This window comes from Doryrhamphus excisus, linkage group LG17 (genome assembly GCF_037039965.1).
Source record: "Doryrhamphus excisus strain RoL-2023G ecotype Guam linkage group LG17, RoL_Dexc_Guam_v1.1, whole genome shotgun sequence".
Lineage (NCBI taxonomy): Eukaryota > Metazoa > Chordata > Actinopteri > Syngnathiformes > Syngnathidae > Doryrhamphus > Doryrhamphus excisus.
Genome location: NC_136373.1, coordinates 8,289,651 through 8,314,258, shown reverse-complemented (window position 1 = coordinate 8,314,258; position 24,608 = coordinate 8,289,651). Strand labels below are relative to the sequence as shown.

General features: G+C 40.5%; 1 protein-coding gene across 2 annotated transcripts; it reads right to left on the bottom strand.

Moving 5' to 3' along the window:
- Positions 1-147: 147 nt before the first annotated feature.
- On the bottom strand, positions 148-24,608 carry gpr153 (G protein-coupled receptor 153). 2 transcript variants are annotated; one of them, XM_058084659.2, is made up of 7 exons: positions 24,527-24,608; positions 24,260-24,342; positions 16,374-16,943; positions 12,841-13,270; positions 8,121-8,310; positions 5,567-5,751; positions 148-2,461 (listed from the first exon to the last, which is right to left on the bottom strand). In XM_058084659.2, the coding sequence occupies exons 3-7, from the start codon at positions 16,745-16,747 to the stop codon at positions 1,640-1,642; spliced, it is 2,001 nt and encodes a 666-aa protein (XP_057940642.2). In that variant the 5' UTR covers positions 16,748-16,943; positions 24,260-24,342; positions 24,527-24,608; the 3' UTR covers positions 148-1,639. The 2 variants fall into 2 exon arrangements, with proteins under 2 accessions (XP_057940642.2, XP_057940635.2); XM_058084652.2 differs by lacking the exons at positions 24,260-24,342; positions 24,527-24,608 and adding an exon at positions 17,596-17,855.

Here is a 24,608-nt window from a genome sequence, read left to right as displayed (position 1 = left end):
AGGCTCCGGACTATTTTTCCCTGCACTGAAAGAGGAAGCTAAAGGGCTCTTGATGGGTTTGGGTACGGTTAAGTTAGCTTTAGTTTCTTAATTAGGGTAAGGTTTAGGTAGGAATTGGCCGAGCTCTCATTCTTCTGATTAAATACAAAAAAAACAGCACTTGATGCATGAACTTGTGAATTTAATCAGCCACATCCTTTTCTATGTAAAACAAAGTCATCATCAAGGAACTTAAGCATCAGTCATATTTGAACCATATATCTTTGAATATGTTACAAAATCATATATTGATATTGTAAACACAATAGAATCGTAAAGTCGATGTAGGGGAATGTGATGTGGTGCTGCTGGATTGAGAAAAAGGTGCACCGATATAACAAACAATCAGACTTGACTTTGTATCAATAACAAATGATCCTAAGGCAGGTGATGAACAATATTATTATTTCATTTAGTCATTAAACCCCAGATACTAATTTATGTTCGCAGAAAGTACATTCTAATGTATTTACAGGAGTTTCATTACAGGATCACCAGGGAATGGCCAAAATCCCAAGTAATTGATCCAAATATTTAATTTTGACACGTGGCTCGCCCCCATCTCATCCAAACCCTCCGACTAGCATTGACTTTCTCTTGAAGATTTTTGCTCCACATTTGCAATAAGAGTGACTTTTGTGATGATTACCATCCCAGCACATTTATAAAATAAAACGTACACAGCAGTTACTCAACGCTCAGGGTGATCAATGCAGATGGAATCAGATGAAAGGTGTTCAAGTTATGTACTGTATAGATTTCACTTTTACTGGGAGTTTTTAACAGGGGTGCTGTATATATCCTGTATATTTTATTTGTATTGTCACATATTTGAAAATGCACAGGGAGCCAGTGTATAACGTGTTGCCATTGATTAGTTTTGTATTGAAATGTAACAGCTATTGGAGCCATGCTACATCAGGTCAGGCTGGAGGTATATGTAACTTTGTCGTGCTACATCAAATGAATTGGTGGTCCACTAAAAAAAAAAAAAAATCAGATGCAGGGAACAAGTAATATCTTCTGGGGCAAACACAGATAACAGTGAGAGAAAAAAAATCAACCAAAAATAACACGTAATATCGAGTACATGGCAAGCTGGCTTTTTAAAAGAAGAAATTGGGGGGGGCACATTTATATCAATACCTCAAACAACCACTGTACAGAGTTTGGGACCACCACTCTTGTAGTGGTGTACTTTGGAAAAACCAGTTCTAAGTTGTTTTGATGCCATAATCATCACAATGAAAAAAGCTTGGATGATACGTGGAACATCTTATGAAGGAAAGAAGGGGTCTGCAAACAAACGTCGCTATACAATAATCCATCCCTTAATGTACTGGATATCAGCATTTCACAGGAAACAACACCAAACAGCTTAAAGAAGAGCGTGAATGTAAAGAGTTAACTTGTGAAGATGCCGGAATCAAACATGTCCTGGTGAGTATTCTCGGATGTGAAAGATGAAGAACAACCTTTTGATGCCCAAAGCTCCTTTTGGCATTAGCAGATATGTTGACGTGTAGAAAAGGCATAATAACTCTCGAGTCGGTGATAAAAACCTCAGGTTTGTTCCACAATTCTACCGGAATTGTGTCTTTTAGGAGGCGGAGCCAACAGAATCGGAATGAAAGGTGATGTATCCCGAAGAAGAAGCCGAAGGTATGCTTACAAAACTGTTTGTGCTTCCTTTACTCTCCACCAGGCTGAGCTGCTTCTGCTGGGCCCAGTCAGCTGCATTTGTCCTGGATCTACAAGCAGAGCGATGCGTCTGTGGCGTGCCCCCTGGTAAGCCCGCCTCACGCTTTGCGTCTTGCAATAAATCACCTCCGCATCCTTCTCCCGAGCCACAAGCCCCCCTGGGCCCCCCGCTGTTAGGCCTGTTTCCTTTAGGGGAACCCTCAAGTGAGGCGCTGCGACTGCTGCGACTGCTGCGACTGCTTTTGTGTTCAGAGAGGCGCCGGAGCGCCTGAGGCTCGTGTTCAAAGTCGGTGAGTGCAAAGTGAGGAAGAATGACGCCGTGATGCTCGTAGACGCTGGGGATGAGAGCGATGGTGGATGCTCGCCGAGGGCTCTTCCTGGGGCTTGGCATCGGCGTTTCGTCGATAAAGTTGATGACCTCGTCCCGGCTGAAACAGCGCAGGTCATCCTCATAGGTGCCGCAAACCACCCGTGGCAGGTGCTTGAGGGAGTGCGTGTCCTCAGAACGCCGCCGCTTGCGGTGAAGGTGACGCCGATGGTGGCTCTCCTCGGGGTAGGAGACCAGGCTGTTCCTGCGCCTCTCGTGGCGTGGCAAGGTGGAGCTGTAGTGGCCACTCGCTATCATGCCTTCGCTGGAGCCCCACCGCTGAAGGTAGGAGGGGATCCGGTCGCTGGTCCACATGTCGGTTTCGTCGTGGGAGTATCTTCTTGTAGGGGGCACCTGGATGCGAGACACAGAGCATAAGACCTCACACATGAGTGGTTGTTAGTCCGACTACACAACAATTACAGTAATAATAAGGCATGGTGGCACCGCATGGTGGCCTATCATAAAGTCAACACACATTTTGGTACTCAAAAAGCAATTTAAAGAAGAATATATAGAACAGAATACTGTAATATTCCGTCAAATACTAACCTCTTACACAATCAAACATAGTAATCATTTAGTATCAGTCTATGGAACTTGAATTATTAGATCTTGTGTTTGTGTAAATGTTGCAAAAGGACTTTTTAATATGATTTTACATACTGTATTTTGTATACATGCAGACGGCCGGAAGTCAATTTTCAACATTATGACCACTTGCTCAATATGATGAGATCCAATACCAATAATATCCAATATTGACGTAAGAGCACTACTGCGACTACTTATAAGTAACGTTTTATTCAAATTTAACCTAAATTTGGAAATTTTGAAAAAAAATTCTGCCATTGAGGGTAAAAAACATTTTAAAAACAATAGAATTACTTCATTTCAGGGCCTAAAAATAATCAAATATGATAAGTCAATGGCAATTATGACCTATGTAAAGGCTTAGCTACAGCTATTCTTACTGATCTCATTAGATTGTTTATGTGTACATAGTACCGTGGCCCAACCGTGATTATATCTATCTTAGTATTTTACTATCTATATTTTTATGATATTGCATTCACATTCCATTTTACATACTGTATTTTGTATAAATGCAGACAGCCGGAAGTGATTTTTCAACATTATGACCACTTGCTCAATATAATGAGATCCAATACCAATATCCAATATTGACGTAAGAGTCCACTACCACTACTGCGACTACTAATAAGTAACATTTTATTCAAATTTACCCTAAATTTGGAAAAATTTTCTGCCATTTAGTGTAAAAAAAAAAACACATTAAAAAAAAAATGATGTCATTTCAGGACCTAATGCTAATAATCAAATATAAGTCAATGCCAATTATTACCCATGTAATAGCTTAGCTGCAGCTATTATTGATCTCATTAGATTATTTATGTGTACAGTGTGGTGGCCCAACCGTCATAATATCTATGTTAGTATTTTACTACCTATATTTTTATGATATTGTACTCACATTCCATTTTACATACTGTATTTTGTATACATGCAGACGGCCGGAAGTCAATTTTCAACATTATGACCACTTGCTCAATATAATGAGATCCAATACCAATAATATCCAATATTGACGTAAGAGCCAACTACCACTACTTCAACTACTAATAAGTAACGTTTTATTCAAATGTAACCTCAATTTGGAACAATTTACTGCGATTTAGTGTAAAAAAACACATTTTAAAAACAATAAAATGATGTCACTTCAGGGCCTAATGATAAATATAATTATTACCTATGTAAAAGCTTAGCTACAGCTATTGTTACTGATCTCATTAGATTGTTTATGTGTACATAGTGCGGCGGCCCAACCGTGATAATATCTTAGTATTTTACTATCTATATTTTTATGATATTGTACTCACATTCCATTCTGACCTGACAACTACGCAAGAAAGGAGGGGCCTTTTGTCACGGTGACGTCATATTCACAAGGCTGATGTTAGCCTGCCCCCTTGTGGTGGCTTGTGGTGGTAAAATTCAGAGCGTGGTGAGACATCAGATGATGCAGGAGTAGTGTGAGGGGATGAACAGCAGAGAGCAGCAACACCATGAGAGTAAAGTGAGATACAGGGCAGACATACAGTACGCGGGTGGGGGTGCTTGGGGGTGGAGGGGGGGGGGGGCATGCAATAAAGCCAAAGAGACTTTATATTGACAATGAAAAGCCATATACATTGTCAATGGTGACAATTTCATAATGATGTAACGTTAGCCATGCAACCTCCATCCATTCGTTTTCTATGCCGCTTATCCTCATTAGGGTCACAGGGGTATGCTGGAGTCCAGGTACACCCTGGACTGGTGGCCAGCCAATCACAGAGCACATATAGACACTCACATTCATACCTATGGACAATTAGGAGTCTCCAATGAAGCTAACATGCATGTTTTTCAGCACTTACAGAAGACCCACTCACACATGGAGGAGGTTGAAACTCAGAGCGGAGAATGGAACCCGTGCTAACCACCGTGCGGCCCAGACATGCAACCTAAGAGTATTGGGAATGACTCAGACGTCACATGACAGGGTGGATGGCGTATGGATGACGTCATGGCTGCTGTATAGAGCTCCGTGGTCAATGTAAGATTTGGTTGGCTGTTTTAGGCAAATCACTCAATGCCTGGACTGCAGGTTGGAACTGGATCAATCCCCTGTCAGGTTATTTTAAGACAAAGATTGACGCAGTGTAAAAAGGTATTTATGGGGAAATGTACACATCTTCAATACAGTCTTCCAGGACAGGCTCAGCAATGGAAGTGCATAAGTAAATATTTCCATCAACTAATCTCATCGCAGTAACTGGAAATAGTTTTGAAAGAAGCCAAAAGAAGGCGTTTCTACTGTTGAGTTGCCCTGGAAGTCTACAAACTGGGATTAGTGCAGTCCGAAAAGAAGCACTGATTCTGACTGGGGTGAATCCAGTGAACACTTTTACTAGATGAGATAAATGATATAAGATTAGATGATGTAAGCTTCCTCCAAATCCTGAAGAATCCCTGAAATGCAGAACGTAAGCCATTTCCTGAACTCTCATCCTTTGACAAAAAAACACTAAAGTCAGTTTCTTGAAGGTCCTGTTAGGTTCCGGAAATATTTCGACAGTGACAGAGCCTTTATGGCTCTGAAAATGGAGGTACGATGCATTCAATGGTTGTAATTCCTACATAGTAAATGCCATCTTTTGGAGAAACCTCTTACGTCAGCACATTTAGCTTTGTGTAATGTTTAAATCCATTGTAGATCTTTCTCTCACTGTCAGGACCTAAACTATATTTCACCAAATATCAGCCGGAATACAAAAAGCAATGAAATACAACAAATACATATTTGATAGCCCATGCACATTACAGCAATGAAGTGTCATTCAGACATAGGTCATATGATCAATTGAAAAGAAATGAATCAATAAAAGAATATACCTGCAAATACTGCATTTTATCTTCCTGCTGTTCCCTCACTGGATACCCTTGCGGGACCCCCCTTTCTAAGGTTGAGAACTCATACTTGGCATTACGGTCTACTGCCACGATTTCAGGCGACGAGCTATAGTCATATGGTCTGTCATATATTAAGTCGACATGAATTCCTCCATCTTGGCTGTTTTCTGCAAAGTGCAGAAAAGCACGAGCGTCAGGGTTAGATAGCCACGTAGTCACAAGACAGACAGACAGACAGACGAATAGATAAGAGAGACAGGTTCAATTCTTGTCTGACTTGGCTTTGTTTGTTTGATTGTTTAATTGTTTTATCTTTGCCCTGCGAGTCGACCTTCAGATCAAAATTAGTTTCTTTTTTAAAACTTGCTTTTTCAATATGCAAATCAACAAAATCATGTAAGAAATGTGTCAAAAATTCCCCCTCTTATTCCCAATTAGAGCGTTCAAGCTGATTTTAGGATGTGTCGAGCTTGGCTGTAAAATGCTGCATTTGAGGGAAAACTGTGCCAAAAGGAATGAAAGATGACAGCAGCTTTTTTTTGCACAGGCAGGGTGGTCATGCAAGTCAGCAGTTAAGTTGGAGAAAAAGCAAAGAAAAAACTGTTTTTATACATACAACTGTGATGAGTTATACATGGCAAGCCGTCTGGAAAAAGAAAGCAGAGAACTGGAGGTGTTAATTATCACACAAAATATTGGCTGCTTTGTGTTGTTGATGATGATGATGATGATGGATGATGATGATGTTGTTGTTGAGTGGGCCCCAAGTGGACAACATGTACTTTACACGGGGGGGGCATCAGACAAAAATTCGGAATATTAATCATTAGTTTGCTTGTTTACCCAATCCAATTTTATTATTAATATGTCACTTCATGTATCTATCTGAGCATGAAATATACGTATATAGTGGTATGAAAATGTTTGGGCACCCCCGGTAATTTAAGATTTTTTCAAGATCACTGGTTGTTTGGACCAGCAATTTCAGCACCATCAAACCTGACTCAAGTGGAGATGTTTAGGAGAGGAATGGTCAAAAATGTCGGGGTGCCCAAATGTATGCACCTGCCTACTTTTATTGAAATAATTATTGCACACTTTCCGTAAATCCTATCAACTTCATTTCCCTCCTCATCTTTGACTGTGTTGGTCTGCTATATGATATTATTAACTGGAATGGCTGATCCCAACAACCGGTCATTTAGAAAGATAAATCACGAAAATCATCAGGGGTGCCCAAATGTTTTCATACCACTGTATATCACTTAAAGGGGACCTATTATGCTCATTTTTTTAAATTATACTTTGTATTAAGTTATGGTCTCCTATAAAGCAGAAAACTTTAGATTTTCCAGTATCTGCACCTATTCCAGCTAAATTTCCTTTGATTTATGCTTCTTGTTTTAATTCTTTATGCTTCTTGGTTTTTTTTTTTTATTAATTGTAATTTTTTTATTTTTTTTTTTATTTTGGTCACACTCCCAAAGTGCTTCCTGACTAAAACCATATAAGGACGCCCGCCCCTCTGTGACATCACAAAGGGTCAGTTTTACCACGCCTTTTGAAACCGAGCGTTCAGAGCCATCCCAAACTTCTTTCAGGGCTCACTTCCAAATGTACAAACCTCATTATCTGAAACTTTGGCATGGTTTAACACCAGAACACAACATTCTAACTACATTTATGGTCAGAAAAGTAGAAAAAACATAATACGTCCCCTTTAAATAAAAAAAAAAAAAACACACAGTATAGGCCTACGGTTTCAGGGTTGTATCCAGAAAAACAAAGCATGGCTTTGTGACTAGAGGGTAATATGACCATTACGATGACATAAAAGTGGTTTTACGCTTTGGTTGCGATCCTTGCAAATAAATGGGAACCATTTATTTTAACGTCCTCCTGTTGTAGGGGCAAGATGGCCCAGCTTAAACGCAATGGAGTGAATAAAGTGCTGTAAGATAAATATGGCCTTTGTACAGCAATCGCTCACTCTTGCTTTTTTTGCACCCATAAAATGGAGAAGCAGCACTCTCTCGGAGCACATAGCAGTATATTCTGTCTACTGGACAGGTTACATGATTGGATTTGATCATTGATTTCATGTAAAAATAACTACAATTATTCTAATTAGAAAAAAAGCTGAATCATCAGCCATTTGCAATAATTTGACTGGGTTGTCACACAGCGATGCAGCTTCTCTCTGTCTCTTTCAGGATGTTTAAAGGAGGTCTGACTATTCGTTAGAATTCAGTAAGACGTGTGTTGTTATTCGCGACATGTTAGGTACTCACCTCCATTTCCCTTTCTACAACACCACCACCCTTAGTGTAACACCACCAAGGGGAAAGAAATAAAACTAATATAGCAGCACACTTTAGCTACAGTACAGTTTCTGTTTAAAAAGCAATGCTGATCTGTCTTTAGGAATAAGACACATATGCCACATTGATGTCATCGGGTCAGGGTGGAAGGAGGTAAAGAGGAGACTGGGCAAACAGAGAGAGAGAGACGGATGCCAGATTGTGGTGGGGCTTACCCTCATCCACCTCGTCATTGGACATGATGGCCACACACTTGTCCCACACCATGCGGATGTCGGCCCGATAGCGGTCACAAGCCCACAGGAACATGGGCAGCAGGATGGACTGGACAATGGAGCACCAGAGCACACACAGAACCATCCAGTTGTACGAGCGGTCAAACTTCAGACTGGCAAAGCTTACCACCTGTGCAGGACAGGATGAAAAAAAATACTTGAGGATCACATGAAAACTGTTATATGTAGCATGGAAAGAAATAGGTGGCTTTGTTCATGGATTGGGAATGATGCGCAAAATTCAACTGCCCAAAAAGTGCAGTTGCTTTTTAATACAGTATATAATACAATATTCGCTTGTGCAAACACAGTTCTGCTCATGGGAAAAATACATAAATATACATATATATACACACATCCATACATGTACACATATATACATACACACGCAAACACACATATATAAACATACACATATAAACACATTTATACACGCATGTGTGTGTGTATATATGCAATTTTCATGCATACATACTTTTATACATGCTTTCACAAATGCATAAATACATACTTTTCTGGTAAAAAAAAACTGTGGAAACCTCACAAAAAAATCAGAAGCACCCAAAAACGGTAGAAAATGCCAGTTTTTGAGTGGGGTGATTTTTGACAAAAATCATAAGTTAGTATGTTTTTTTTTGTTTTTTTCGACTTGCTTCTAATGCACTTTCATGGTCAAAAAACAGGGGAAACTTCACATACACTCAACAGGGGCCTGAGAAGAATCCGTAAATGGCAGAAAATGCCAGATTTTGAGGGGGGTGATTTTTGAGGAAAATCACAAGGGATTAGTATGTGGGGTTTTATTTTCCAACTTGCTTCTAATGCACTTTTCTGGTCAAAAACAGGGGAAACCTCACACACACTCAACAGGGGCCCGGAAGCATCCAAAAATGGCATAAAATGGCAGAGTTTGAGGGCGGTGATTTTTGACAAAAAACGTAAGGGGTTAGTATGACGTTTTTTTTTCAGCTTGCTTCTAATGCACTTTTCTGGTCAAAAAAAACAGGGGAAACCTCACACACACCCAACAGGGGCCCCAGAAGCATCCAAAAATGGCATAAAATGCCAGAGTTTGAGGGTGGTGTTTTTTGACAAAAAACGTACATAAGGGGTTAGTATGACTTTTTTTGTTTATTTTTTTTTTCAACTTGCTTCTAATGCACATTTCTGGTCAAAAAAAACAGGGGAAACCTCACACACACTCAACAGGGGCCCCAGAAGCATCCAAAAATGGCATAAAATGCCAGAGTTTGAGGGCGGTGATTTTTCACAAAAACCGTAAGAAGTTAGTATGTCGTTTTTTTCTGTGTTTTTTTTTTCAACTTGCTTCTAATGCACTTTTCTGGTTAAAAAAAAAAACACAGTGGAAACCTCACACACACTCAACAGGGGCCTGAGAAGAATCCAAAAGTGGCAGAAAATGGTGTTTGGGGCTGGTGATTTTTGACCCAACTCATAAGGGTATCATATCATGGCTCGCTCCAGCTATTTCTACCACTCTCATTTTTCTCTGATTAGATTGATTGGAACACATACCTCTTTGTCACAAAAAAAACATTCATGAAGTTTGGTTCTTGTATGAATTTATCATAGGTTAAGAGAAAAAGTGACCAAATCTGTTTGGTCAAAAATATAGATACAGCAACATGAATTAGCAATTTTGATAACTTAGAATGTGTCAATGAAATAAGCTTCATAGCATGGCCTCTTAACTTCTTGTGAGTGATTACTATAGTGACTACAGACGATGACTTCTCAGAGACGCTGGTGCATTTAGATTATGCTTGTTGATCTGAAACATTTAAGTGTGACAAAAAAAGAAGTCAGGAAGGCGGCAAACAGACTGCTGTGTGTTTCTTTTGCATTTTCTGGTATCTTGTAAAAATACAATTATGTTTATGTCGCCAATACAGTATATTCCTGGGTATTTCTACATGAATCACCACACAAATGTAAATGAGCATCCATCCATTCACATTCATTTGTGTGTTTCTGTTGCCCATGCATTTAAATAGCTCATTATAGCAGTGCATGAGAGGCCTTCAGTTGTTTCTGTCACTGAACAGTGACATAATAAAATTGTTCTTTCATCATTATGACTATCCCCCTCTGTCTGGAACATAAACATACAGTGAAGTACAGACATAAAAACATAACTATCCCAAAACCAATTTCTAACACATGCAGTAATAGTAAGTCAAAAAGCACTTGGTAGTGTCCTGAATATTTCTGAATGCTAAATAGCAAACATGGGGCCCACAGGCCTGTGAGTTCATCATCATCTTTGCATCATCTTTGCCCATATTCCACATAACGATTGCTTTAAAGCAGTAGTTGTCACTAAGATGGAACACTGTTGTGCAATAAGGGGAATAGCGTCTCTGCCATTGCTGCGAACCGTTGGGGAGGGTGCATGTATGAACTTCGCAGCACATTCAAACTGGGTGTTTGCTATATATTCATTATTTCACAAATAAACTTGGACCGCCACATTTAGGTTTACCTTGAAAAAGAAAGACAAAGAAACAGAAGCGACAGAAGAAAGGTCATTTGTACTTCTAAACCCATTTGTTTTGCTTTCAATGTTTCAAACTCACGTTCTGCAAATGCAATGACCACAATTCAGCAAATACCCACCACAAATAGATAGCAGTCCTGTGGGAAACTGTCTTGATTATTTCCAAATACCCACATTCTATAACAAATCTTGATTGCTGACTCCAAATTGTCCATAGGTATGAATATGAATGGTTGTTGTTCTATATGGCATAACGACATAGAAAACGGAAGGATGGATTATTACAATAGTACAAAGTAAGAAAGTCTGGATATTTGGTGAGCTAATTGTTATCACTCAGCTCCCAGGGTGCAGTCATTGGCATATGGCTGCGGTGCCTGCAACGAGAAGCATGACTTGAGGGAATAATTAAAGCTCGCTATAAAAGCCAAAGTCTGCAATGTGTGTCCTTAATGGGACACTCAATGGGACCATGTCCTTAAGGGAAATTCAACTATTATAACACACACGTTATTTTGTCTCGTTTTAATGTTTGACATCATTCAACTTATTTTCTATGTGAACATTAGTATCTGTTTAAGTGTTGTTGCCGGAGGTGTACACCACTTGTTCAGGAACAAGTTTGGAGTGCAAATGACGTTAAACAGATGGCTGCACCCATAAGGTAATGTACAGCATGTCATGATGACACACAGACATCTTACACTAGCCATGTTTACATGAGGAGTTTTTCTCTTTCCGAATGACCTTTCGGAAAGCAAAGGTATACATGGAAAGGAATATTCCAATCTCTTGTCTACAGCGCCGCTATAATCAACCAGAATAGTCAATGGGGCATACGCAGTAAAATGTAAACACTAACATTACGTGATACCAACTCCATCCAGTTTTTCTTTCACATGTTGGAATAACTCCGTATTGCCAGTTTTTGTTCGTCCAGTCTTGAAATTTTGTTTGAATCAAAAACAAACTTTCCGCAGCAGTCCAGTGCCGATTGCTCGCCTCCATTTTTTTTTTTAAATGGAAGAACGTCTCGAGCTGTGTGTTACGTCATATCTCAGCATTTGCTGAAAGAACGCACCCGGGAACAGGAAAAGATAAAGTTCAATTTTGCTAATATTTTAGAATTAAGCTCTGCACATGTTTTATATAGATATATATTTTCTTTTTTTAATAAAACTGGACTTGTGAATGGCGTATAGAAGGGTTTAGATTCTGTTCCACAGATGGCGGTAATGCACACGAAAGCTGCTTGCCAACCGCCAATAAACAACAGAAGAAGAAAAACACCACGAAGAAGAACGCAGTCTGACAACTTTCCGATTGAGCGGGTACAAGATACCGCAATCGGATTGGGGAAAGGAATATTCCACCCTTGTGAATCCGATTATATATTCTTTCGAATTGGCACTTTTCTTTTGGAATGGGGTGTATACAAAGTTAAATTATTTCCGTTTGAGCAAATACCCCAAATGGAATTGGAATATTATATTTATGTAAACGTGGCTACTCACAATACCGAGTTCTAATGCATGAGACTTAAATAGTGTATGTTCAAGAGCATTCTCTGTATGGAGTTTTGCAGGTTGTTGGTTTCTGTCTAACATCTAAGCAGCTTTAAGCTCTCCAGGAGCTCTCAATTTGGCCTGGAAACACAATGAATTGACTTGTAAAAAATGAATGAGGCCCCGAGGCTTGAATTTGCAAACCAAATGGCGACATGCTAGGAGAGCTTCTTTCACGCATGATGATCTTGAAGGATTCTTGAGGTAAGCGACACCGTTGTTATTAAAGCCAACAGAGGGGAGATGACACTTGGACTAACCTGTACATGATTCTTTCAGTAGGCTCCCACACTCACTATGTAATATGACTTCATGGAAAAATACATGCATCATCTATAATCACTGCGCCTGGCCTACTTTCACATGTGGAGGAGGAAGATTTAGGTTGATGTAAATAATAAAGCAGCATAGCATGGTTAGACAGCACTCTAAGTATGTTGAACTATGTTTACTTCCTGAAGGCATATGGGATTTGAAGTGTGGTTTTATTGCAAACTGTCATCTTTGTTATGAACTATACACAACGCAATATCTGTGGGACTTGATGATACAAAATATGTTTAACATGCGAACTCACCAGTATGGGGAAGCCAGTCAGGAAGTCATAGATGAAGACAATGCCACTGATAAGGTAAGTGATCTGCAATGACGTCTTAAGAGGTTCCGAGCCATCAATGGAGGATCTACGCTTGCCCTGCGCATCCTCCACCACAATGGTGGGGACGTTGAACTTGTTCTTATCTGCTTTGTGGCCTGCCTGAATGGAGAAGGTCTGGAAGAGAGCAATGCCGATGCAGATCACACCCATAGTCACGCTACCGCCAATCAAGAGCAGGAAGCAAACCCCAAACCCCAGGCCGATCTCCGTCACAATGAATCGACAGTCAGAGGTGTAGAAGCGGTCAATAGTGTTGTGCCAGCCCACAGCTGGAAGTGTGGACAAGATGAAGGAGACCATCCAGATTCCCATCACTGTGTGCACTGCCTGCTTCTTGGTGTTGCTCAGCCTGCAAACACAAATCTACGTTTTAGCATATTTACCCCAAACAGGGATGAAAATGGTTCCCCAACACAAAACTAAGGGAGGGTCAAGGGTACAGTTTACATTTACAGTTTTAACGTCTATAGGTAATTAAAGTAGTTGATATCATTCAATAATTCACAATTCCATTCAATATGGTGATAAACATAAACACATGCAATTTGTCAGTAGTTGCGTACATAACCTAAGCAGTGTTAATACTGGATGTCAGTCAAAATAGCTACGTAACGTTCATTAGGACACATTGTTCAAGTATGCCATCCAATTAGCATTTGTTATCAAACATTGCCAATATACCAGAAATGTAAATAAAGGTTTAAGGAGCGGGCACATTTTCCAATTAACCACAAAACAATTGTTTCCTTTTAAAAAAACAAAACAAAAACATATCCAGCAATTTAAGTAATTATTTTTTTTTATTGGCTGTTTAATTCTTATATAATTGTATTTTGTTCCACTTACCCCATTCCAAAAATGCATCATATTATTTCATTTACAGTTAATCCTTGTTTGCCTGCTTCGTTCGCACCAGTTATACAGTGCAGCCAAAATGCATAAAGTGTATATATAACCATAACCCTAACCGTATATAACCAGCAGTTACACTACCCACAATGTCAATTGAAAATACTAAAACACTTTGTCAATGCTTTAATTTGATTTGAACATGCATCAGGTTACAATGGAATAATTCACATAAATCAATTCAAGGATCCACATGTCCAAAAGGAGGAGGAGGAAGCAGAACTTACTTTTACAATCTGTTACTGTTATATTTGTTCACTTCCTGCGTTCCTGCTATGATCTTGTTTTTTAACACATACAACTGTAATAATGTATGATGATAATGTAACCATAAAGGTTTTTTTTACAACCATAACAATAATAATCATAGATGTAACCAAAATGGTGATATATAATAAATAAATACAACACAACTCGTTCAAGCCTCTTCTGGCACACTGTGACATCACTTAGACCCAGTGTTACAAAAACTCTGAAACCAAGCATTCAGAGCCATCCCGAACTTCTTTCAGGGATCACTTCCAAATGTGCAAACCTCATTGTCTGAACCTTTGGCATGGTTTACCACAAGAATGTAAGATTCTAACATTTATAGGTCAGAAAAGTGGAAAAAGCATCATAGGTCCCCTTGAATAATCTTTACCTGATTGATTGTATCTGTTGACTGTATGTGTTTTATGTCGTATTGTTTGGTACATGAACTGCACACGCTTTGATGCTTTGCACAAATGAAGTTCCTAACGGATCAATAAAGTTCTTAAGTTAAGTTACCTTATTTTCTGTAACACACTTTGTGTATGAATCGTGCTCTATAAAACAACTTCCCTTGCCTTGGTCGTTGTTAGGCCAGCAGAGAATACTTTGCTGGCCCTGACTGCACATCACCGTGTAAAGCAAATAAATTGTCCCCAAAACAAGCTGAAAGCTGCTCTGTCCTGGAGTCCTCATTTAGACAAACTGCAGCTGAATGGACAGAGTGTGCTTCACCGAAGGCAAAAATGATGTTTCCCATCCTGCGGCCCATTTGTCATGTCGGTCTATCTCTGTGCGGAAGGATTGGGTGGTCCTCACATCTACAAGTAATTGTTATAGCCCAGTACTTTAGCAAATGTGTTTCTGTCCTCTGGCGTTGGCAAACGTATACACCTGAAACACAACAGCTAGTGACGGATGGTCCTATTTACCTTACCACTAGAGGAAACTCAGTGTCCTCGCTAAAACAACAACTCAACTGGTTTAAGATGGAACAAATATAGAACAAGTCTGAAGCCCTGAAGTTCACAAGATAAATTATTGTACAAGCGTGCATCCCTGAATAGCTGGAACCAATGCTTCCTATATGTCTATTTCCTTTCCTTATAATAAAATCAGATTGTGATTATGACATAAATACTGAATATACAGATACTCCCTCAGCCCCAAAATCAAGATATTGTTAACTGCATGTACTAATCCAATTGTAAGGGATTAGTCTAACATGAATGGACACAAAATGAAGGGCAGCAGTAGCCTCTGCAGCTTTGTGCAAATACAAGAAGGTCTTCTTGTCACGGTGAGCAATAAACAAGCCCTTTCCTCAATATGCCTCAGGTTCCTATAGCAGTGAGACCGCATCACGGAGCAGCTTGAATCTATTGCCTCAATGAATGAACGTGGTGGGTAGGGGAGTGGGGGGGTTTGGGGACACCAGCGAGTGATGAGAACTGTAGCCAACTACAAGGTTGGAATTCATTATTTAGGCCTTCTGTGTGCATTAATGTCAGAGACAAAGCGGCCATGCTAGCTCAGTCGGGCACATGGCAAATGAACACCATTTGTTAGAAATGAAAGACTTTTGGGGCTGGATTAAACCCATCTGCGGGCCTGATCCGGCCCCGCGGGCCATATGTTTGACACCCCTGGGCTGGACTACAAAGATGGTTTGATAAAAATAGATCATCCTTGAAAAAAAACGCAGGAAGTGAACAAATGTAACACTAATATCGTAAAAGTAAAAAATGGGGGTGGAACTGTGAATTGATTTATGTGATGTATTCCATTGTAACCTGATGTTCCAATAAAATTAAAGCATTAGCAACAGCAGATGTCTTGAAAAGACCTAAATGGTGTTACTGCAACATCAAGCTGTCTCATAATGTTAATGTGGATTTATTATGCAGTGTCACTTTGCAATATCACTTGTAGCCAGACGCAGCTGAAGGCCAGAACTGGCAGATGTTTCCTTGTAGGTTCTCACAAACAAATGCACTGATTGAAGTGTCACCTGATACTGACATATAAACAGTGTAGTCGTCCCAGAAAATAAGCCATGAATGTAGCTTATTGAAGTAATAATGTGGAGCAACTGGTGGGGATTTGGCAAAGTCTTGCTAATATCATATCATATTATTTGCATGCAAATGAATGTTAGTGGATAAGCGGTATAGAAAGTGCATGGATGGAATGTAGTATATGAGGTAGGTTGCCTGGTAGTCTCGCAAAGGCCCAAAGCGCAGCATCCAGTGTCCCAACAAACAAGAAATAAATACACAAAAGCAACTTACCTGTAGTTGACAGGCCAGCGTACCATCCACATGCGGTGATAAGAGAGTGACGTGACGGAGAAGCAGGTGACCAATGTGAGAGTGTAGAAGGTGGACACAAAGACCTTGCACAAGCCCTCGTTCCACTCGTAGTTGGAGTGCTGGCGACGCAGCGTTATGACACAGTACATGGTGATGGGGATGGCCATGTTGAGGATGTGCGTTCCCGCGAGTGTGCAAATGAGGAACTCCAGCGGCTTCCATTTTTTCTGCTTGGCGCTGACGCTGAGGATGCTCCACATATTGGCCAGGATGGACACACCCGAGCAGACCAGCCAAGCCAGCGTGTTGGCATTGATGACATCATCCTTCATGGTGGTCGCCTCATCCACCATGTTGGAGAGAAGCGGGGCACAGTCTGGGGGGCCGCAGTGAACTGGAAGCGAGAGCGGGCACACGCGAGGAAAAGGAGGAGATGGTGATGGGCAGGAAGGGATGCCGGGCGTTGGACAGAGCAGGCATCCTACATGGGGGGGCGTGCACTCTCCATGCCAGTGGGACGTGAGGGGGTGGCAAATCCGGGCCGCTTGCCTGGGGATCAGAAAGAGAGGGAGGGATGATGTAATCACATTGAATTAGTGGGTCCAATTCAAAATAATCCTTCATCAGACATAATCCTTCATCCCAGTGAACTAATTATGTTAATCAGCACACTTTATTACAGTTAATACTGAAAGTCATTCATTTGTGGTGGCTGAGACCGAGCAGTGATCAGTCAGCAGGGCTATTTTTAAAGCGCCGCAGGCCACATCACAGCATTAAGCAACCAATTGTAAAAAAGATGAAACACTCATAATCAGGGCTACATGGCGTCATATATTTTCCTTTCATCAGTAACTCACAGTTTAAACAGTAACTAGAGTAACAGTTATTCTTCGCTCCGCTGGCCGGCCCTTAATAACAAAGTGGAACATATACGATACTGTGCTGTGTTCCCTAGGCGTGTTGCTAAATGAGGTGCTGCTTAGTTTACAGTTGTGAAAAAATGAGGACAGTCCTTGACATTTGTGGCGCCCCCTCCAAAATTGCTTTGGAATACATGTTACCATCCATCCATCCTTCTTCTATGTTGCTTATCCTCATGAGGGTCACAGGGGTCACAGGGGTCACAAGGATATAGCAATACTATGACTAAAATCTTGTCACAACAAGCTATAAAACATCATGTAATTTAAGAACGCACCCAAAGCACCAGAAGAGAAAGAATCTAACTACTGTGAGGTGAAAAAAGCTTGCCACACTGCCAGGGCATGTTGTCACATCCATTTCCTGCCGTTTGGCTTGTGCAAACACTGACGTTCTGTGGGCAAGACCCCTGGGAGGGGACACTGAAAATGACCTCATCATCACCATCACTCTGTCTCTTGGAACCAATGGTCCTTTGTAAGAACAATTAGATGGAGTACCAACCATTTACAGTGGATTTATATCTTTACTCTATAATGTGCTTTTTGGACCAAAAAAAAAAACTACTCCACTAATCAACACAATGCAGAATTTGTCGGACAAAATAATTTGTTGGCCCAAAGCCGAAAAAATTATTGGTATAAAGATTTCACACTCACTTTGTTGGCCACACAGAAGAGAAATTAAAGACGACTAGGCAAAACATGGACATATAGGAAATAACATTAAAAGCGCTGCAAGTTATAGGAATTTGCAGTCTTTGACTCGTCAAAAATACAGTATTTTCCCGCTTCTTTGCAATGAAGAACCCTCCTATTGTCTGTGTAGGTTCTTAGTCCTGATCCCATCCCATTATTAAGGTAGTCCTGTGAAGCTCATGGTGTGAAGGCACCACCACGGACAATACTCCAGCACCGGCTGGCTGCAGGTGAGGAGGATAGAAAGGCAGTAATTGGTAACAGCTGCAGGGTCCCAGTAGCTCCGCCCATCTCAGGAGGTGTCAGAGTTTGAACAGGGAACACAGAAGCAGAGTGAGCAACACAAAAGAAAGAAGAAACACCAAAGAACGCCAACACAGACTGAGCCGTGTCACAGAAGAGCGTGACATTTTGTTTCATATTGTTTTCCTGCTACAGAAGAGCTATTAGTTGTATAGTGGTTCATATATACGTAGCTGGTCATCTGAATAGATCCGGAAATGAATCAACAGATGGATGGATAGTGTTACATGCATCCGGGATGAAAGCAGATGAATTTTCCAGGAAAAATGCTTGTGGGCGGATATGTCCACCCAACACTGAGTGCCACTAATTAATGTTAGGTTCATCAAGCTCCGAACCTGGGGAGACAGAGCCTTCTCCATCGCTGCCCCCACCCTCTGGAACGCTTGCCCCAACCTTCCCACCAAAAAATCAATTTTTAATGTCTAAGTTTTTATACCTGACTGCTGTGCCACGCCCCAATTTTACCCTTGTTTTAACTCTGAATGAATGTATGGATGTTGTATTTTAATGCATCGTTTACTGTTTTTACTCAACTCTATTTTTATTTATTTTTTCTCTTGAGTACTCTTTGAGTACTATTTGAGTACTATTTGAGTACTCTGAAAAGCGCTATACAAATAAAACGTATTATTATTATTATTTATCAACTGTTAAGCCTCATTTTCACCAAACGGTACACAATATTTAAAACTTGTAAAGGATACCAGAAGAAGTGATTCTTTACTAGCGGTACCTAAAGAGTGTTATACATGGACATGTTGGTTGGTTGGTTGGTCTTTTCATTTGGGATTTGGAATGAGACAAAGATCTCTGCTACTGTCCTTTGTTTCCTTTGCATACTGTCTCTTTGTTGAATCGATCGCTGTACATACATACGCTGTAACAATATCTCATGAAATATATATGTTCCTGTGTATACTCCGAGAAGCATCAGTAACAGATGGGAACAGCAGTGGAGCAAGAAGCAGTGTTTTAATTTAAACTCGTGACTGATGGGCTTCCTCGCTATTTGGACGAACAGCTTGATCACCCACAATCCCCTGGGCCTTCCAGTGAAATATGGCACCACTCCATTGACTTTTTCTCTCCTGCGCTCTCTATAACTTGAAGGTATTGAACGATAACAGAGTCACTGAAAACAGATTTGAAGGCTTTCGAGCAAAGTCACTTGAAATAATTGGTGATTAAACATGATGAAATGTGCTGGAATAGCCCACTTGTCAACATGGCTTTTCTTGAAGTACTGTTCATTCTTTTAACTTTGTTGTCTACTGCTTTCAAATATGAGCTGCAAAAAAAAGAGGGGGTACATGCTGGGCTGGTTGGCAGCCAATCACAGTATTCACACTCACATTCATACCTGTGACAATTTGGAGTCGCCAGTTAACCAACCATGCATATTTTTGGAATGTGGGAGGAGTACGCAAACTCCACAGAGAGAGAGAGATAGTGATTTGGTAGTTGTTCACATGTGTCACCTAAAACCACACACACACACACACACACAGAGGACCTCTCCACAGCATAAGGGATTATTAGGTCGGCCCTTGGAGGCCAAAACGCAATCAATCTACTGCTCATTATCTCGTTATCAGAGTCCAGCAGTGGTTCCTTCATGCATAACCAATCAGCTGCAGGACCTGCTTTATAATCTACTGTCCTGCACAAAGAATACCAGGCCTTAGAATAACCTTTTCGGGGCCCAGGGAGAAGATTTCTGCAAAATACTCATGATACAAACTGCCTTTGAAATTTTTATATTCTTATATATATAGATATATTCCTTCTATTGCATCCAAGCACAAAATTAGGCTTACACTGGAGTGACCGTGCTTTGATTACCGAAAACCAGGACACAATGACATAGTGCCATGATGATACAACTGCCATATATCGATTTAACATTGTTTAAAAAGAAACAAGACGGCCATGACAGGATACGTTTTGAGAAAAAGTACATCTTACACTAGATTAAGCTGCATTAGGATTCCCGTTACCTGTACCTAAAGTACCTAAAAAAAGAAAATTACCACTATTCACACAATCAAAATGCCACTGCTGCTTTTAGTTTGCACAAGAAACCACAACTTTAATTAGACGATCCTCCTCTAGGAGCTGGGGACACTTGTTTGAACCCTCACACCCGGGAAAAGGGTTGTCATTCATCCAGCTTATTTCTCCATGACATCATGATGTTATTTAGAGTAAAGGACATCATGTCTTTCCACACTAAAGATAAAACACATGTGTGGAATATTACTATTGGTTTGCTGTGTTATTCCCATGCATGTTTTCACTTCCTGCTGTTTTATTGTTGCCATAACAGCCAAGCCAGCATTTAGCCTTAAGGGATGGTGGTAAGCAAAGAAATGCACCTACATGCTAAGTAATCCAGGTTCCATTTAATTCGTTATTTTGCTCCTTTCTCTGGAAGCTTTTGGAGCCCAAGATCCCTTGGCTGTGAACCTAGGTAAGATGTACCCCCCCAACCCCACCGGGATATACAATATATAGTATATACATGGATATACTGTTCATATCAGTGACGCTCCAATTTTGTTAAAAGTGATTTCCATGAAAAATGTATCTAACATGCATGTTTTTGAAATTTCTGAGGACGAGAAAACTCCCCAAAGGAGATTCGTACTGGAGACTTACAATATGTTTAAATGTGTAAAAGAGCACATCATGTCCCCAAGCATGCTGCAGGGCCAAAAGACAATCAACATCTGAATCAGATGTCCCATATTTAGGAGCAAAATAAGACTTGCTGAATGGACATCTTTTTGTTTGACGGGATCAAGATAAAATATATCAATCGTCTTCAGTCCAATCAATAATGATAAATAAATAGTGCAAATTGATTCTTACCAATCTACGTACAATAAAACGTAAAATGATGCTATTCTGAACCAAGTCCTTTATCCCAGTCGGCTTGTTATAGAGGATAGCATCAGTCGTGTCCTAATGAATCGGCGATGATTAACACACAGGATGGTCTCACGGAGCAAACACAGTATCAAGACACTGCTGAACATATCATTAAATGAATGGAACACCTCTGATTAAATGATCCTTAGGAAATATCAGGAGTATCATACACAGAGGTACTTAAAAGAGCCATTACTATCAATAGTACGGCCACCAGCTTTCATTGTTTTTTTTACCATTTTTACCTGATTGGTTTCTAGTGTCTGTTTGATCATCTTGTCTTTTGTATCGAGTTGGGCTACGGGACTACTTACCAAGGGACCACCATAAAGAGCCTGTTTGGATATTGTGTGAGCCTTCCAACACTTAGTCTTTTTGTAAGATTACTTTTTATGCGCAATGACAATACACAAATAACGATGGATTAGACAACACTGTATGAGGTTTGAGATCCCTGGGGGACCGAGTCAACACTTTTCTTGAGCGAGCAGCTTCTCACAGTGGAAGTCACTGAATTTTCCATCATGTAACTTGAAACTTTCTTCCTGTTTATGTAGAGCTGCCTCCACCTAAGTGAGAGGCTATCAATGCCAAGGCATGAGGAGTTTTGTCTCTTGCACACACATGCACTCAGAGGTTGGAAACCTTCCAAGCTTTACACGTCCCTGTTACACACGTGTTATTTAGGGAAGCATCCACTGGGATTATTGTCTTATTGTCCACGCCACAGGGTAAACTAAAAGAGCACTACTTGTGGGAAAGGGAATTGCAGAAAATGAAGCTTGACTTTCACCCTGTATTGACCCAGACTGGTGTGAGCAGTTGAGGACACCACTTTTAGCAAGGCATCGTTACTTATGTGTCTGTCACACCCGACCCCTCACCAAAGAAGGACAATGACCCAAAAAAGTATGTATTTGCAACTCGAGTGAGTGTAATTGGTGGAGAATGAGGAAATATTGTACCGGTGTGGAGAGGGTCAACCAACATATACGTATACATATATGTACAGTATTGGAACCATGCACTGCTGTTGAGTATCAGACGGGATGCTACAACAATGACACTGTTTTTTTTATGTTTGGAATGGTAATTAATTAGTTGCTGGAAAAGAATAATGGCATTAATATCGCCCCTACTAGCTCTGCTGCTTGATGCCCTCCTGCTGTGTGAAAGTTATGGCAATACCCTGCTTTGCTGGGATCTGTGTAAAAGGCACAGACTGAACATATTCTGACAGCTCTGGTGTGCCAATTTGTGGGACTTCTGTGTGAAAGAGGAAACAAAAGGCCAAAACAGGCCCTGATAAAGAAAACCTTATTGACTTGATGCAGCTAGCAAATGGCAATAACAGAAACAGCCTCCTCAGTGCAAGTAAACATCATGGATTGTTCTCTACATGTTGTGGGTGAGTGACGATTGGAGGAGAGCACAGTGTGAACACAAGCTAGCACGGTTGCAAAATGACAGGCAAGTCGTGTGACACAGCTTCGAGGTTGGAATGGCCTGTCACGTGATATTTAGCCTGCATGGCCGCATCTGCTCTCTATATTCTGTGCACTAATGGCCGTTGCATTGACATAAATGTGTCTGAGGATGGTTAATGACACGATGGCAACAAAATTTTAAAGGGATAACAAATGACTCTATGGTCAAAATGACATTAAACACAAGCTGATGGGTCCACTTTTAAAGGTGAATGTGCATTGATATATGGAGCATGAATAAATATACACTACATGATGACATACACCCATGCATATCTACCAAAATTTAAATGACAGCCAAAGCTCTGATCAGTCATTATGGCCTAAAAATGATACATTCGAGGCATGTGGAATTTTAAGGATGTATACACATGGATATGAATCCAGAAATAGCCAAAAAAACACCAGCGGTGAAACAATCCCATGAATCTTTGTGGTGCTCCCTATGGATTTTCCTCAAAACGCTTTTGTTTGCATACATGTAATACAAATATCGGTGAAGTTTCAAATCATTAGGAAATTAGTTCCCAGGTCCTGCCTCTGCATCTTATACGATGTTTTATTTGATGGCGTCCATGTTTTTCAATCAGTCCGGCTCATTTTACAGACTTCTCAGGCCCATAATATTGTGCTGACCCAGCAAACAGTCTAAGGTTACAGTGGGTGCCTTGTGGAGCGCATTGAGCTGCGGGGGAAATTTCAAATCTATCCAACTTAGAGGGGTTTAAATTTGCGGTTTAATGGCGGCGTTACCATGTGGCGGATTTGTCAGAAATGTAACCGCACAGGCAACGCAGTATATTTTCACTGTCATGAGTAGAAGCGTTAGCATAAACAAATTCATAGTCACATGAACAAATTAGGACCCGCCATTGGGTGTAGTCTAATATTAGAGGAGAAAAAATCGTTACATAAGGAAAAAGGTGTGGGGAAGATTTGGTCCGGTTGAGTGTCACTTGAAAATATATGTAAACAGTCACAGTTTTAAACCTTTACAGTTTACCATGTATTAACACACATTAATTACTGGTTATGTGTGTGTATGTGCCAGTAAGAGCAGCAAAGTACTTGAAGATTCCCTATCAAGTGTGTGTAACATTACTGTCTTCAATATTGTTGGTATACCCCAACAACTACCGTAAGAAACTACATAATAGTTGCCTCTCAGATTCCATCTTTTAACCATATGAGATCATTTTGCTTGAAAAAATCTACAGGCTTCACAGTTACAGTTGGACGAAAGGTCACTATTTGTTGTTTCAAATGTGAGTCTACAGTAATCCACCCCACTGCTTCCTGCAATGGATGCGGTGCAGTAAATGTATCATTTCACCTCATAACTGGGTCAATTATTATCATGCAAAAACCAAATCAATACAAATGAAATCATTTATATAGGTCAGATTAGCTCAGTGAGGAATGCTGCGTTTACGTGTCAGGACACCACCTGTTTGTACGGGGAGCCTTACTGCTCTAATTCTACTTTAATAATTATATCACTAAATGGATCGTTTCTTACCTTTCACTTTCAGAGCTTGCCTCCGCTCATTGTCCACGTCATGTGATAATTTCCTGAAGAAAAATAACAGTCTCTGCCGGCATCTGTCCAAAGTAAGCAAAGGGGAGTAATAATACAAAAATGATGGAGGAGTCTCAAGACAGCGCGTCACATCGACCGGACTCCTCTTTGTCTGCCAATGAGTGGAGGAGGTTGGTGTAAGATTATCGACGAGTATCGCTCAAGTGATCAGAGCCTTCAGTGAGGCACGAAAATACATGCAAGTACCAAAGTAAACCATGCATCCTTTCCTCTTCTGCTGCTGGCGCTTCGGACGGCTGGATGCGCGTTCAAGACTCCACTGAGGCGC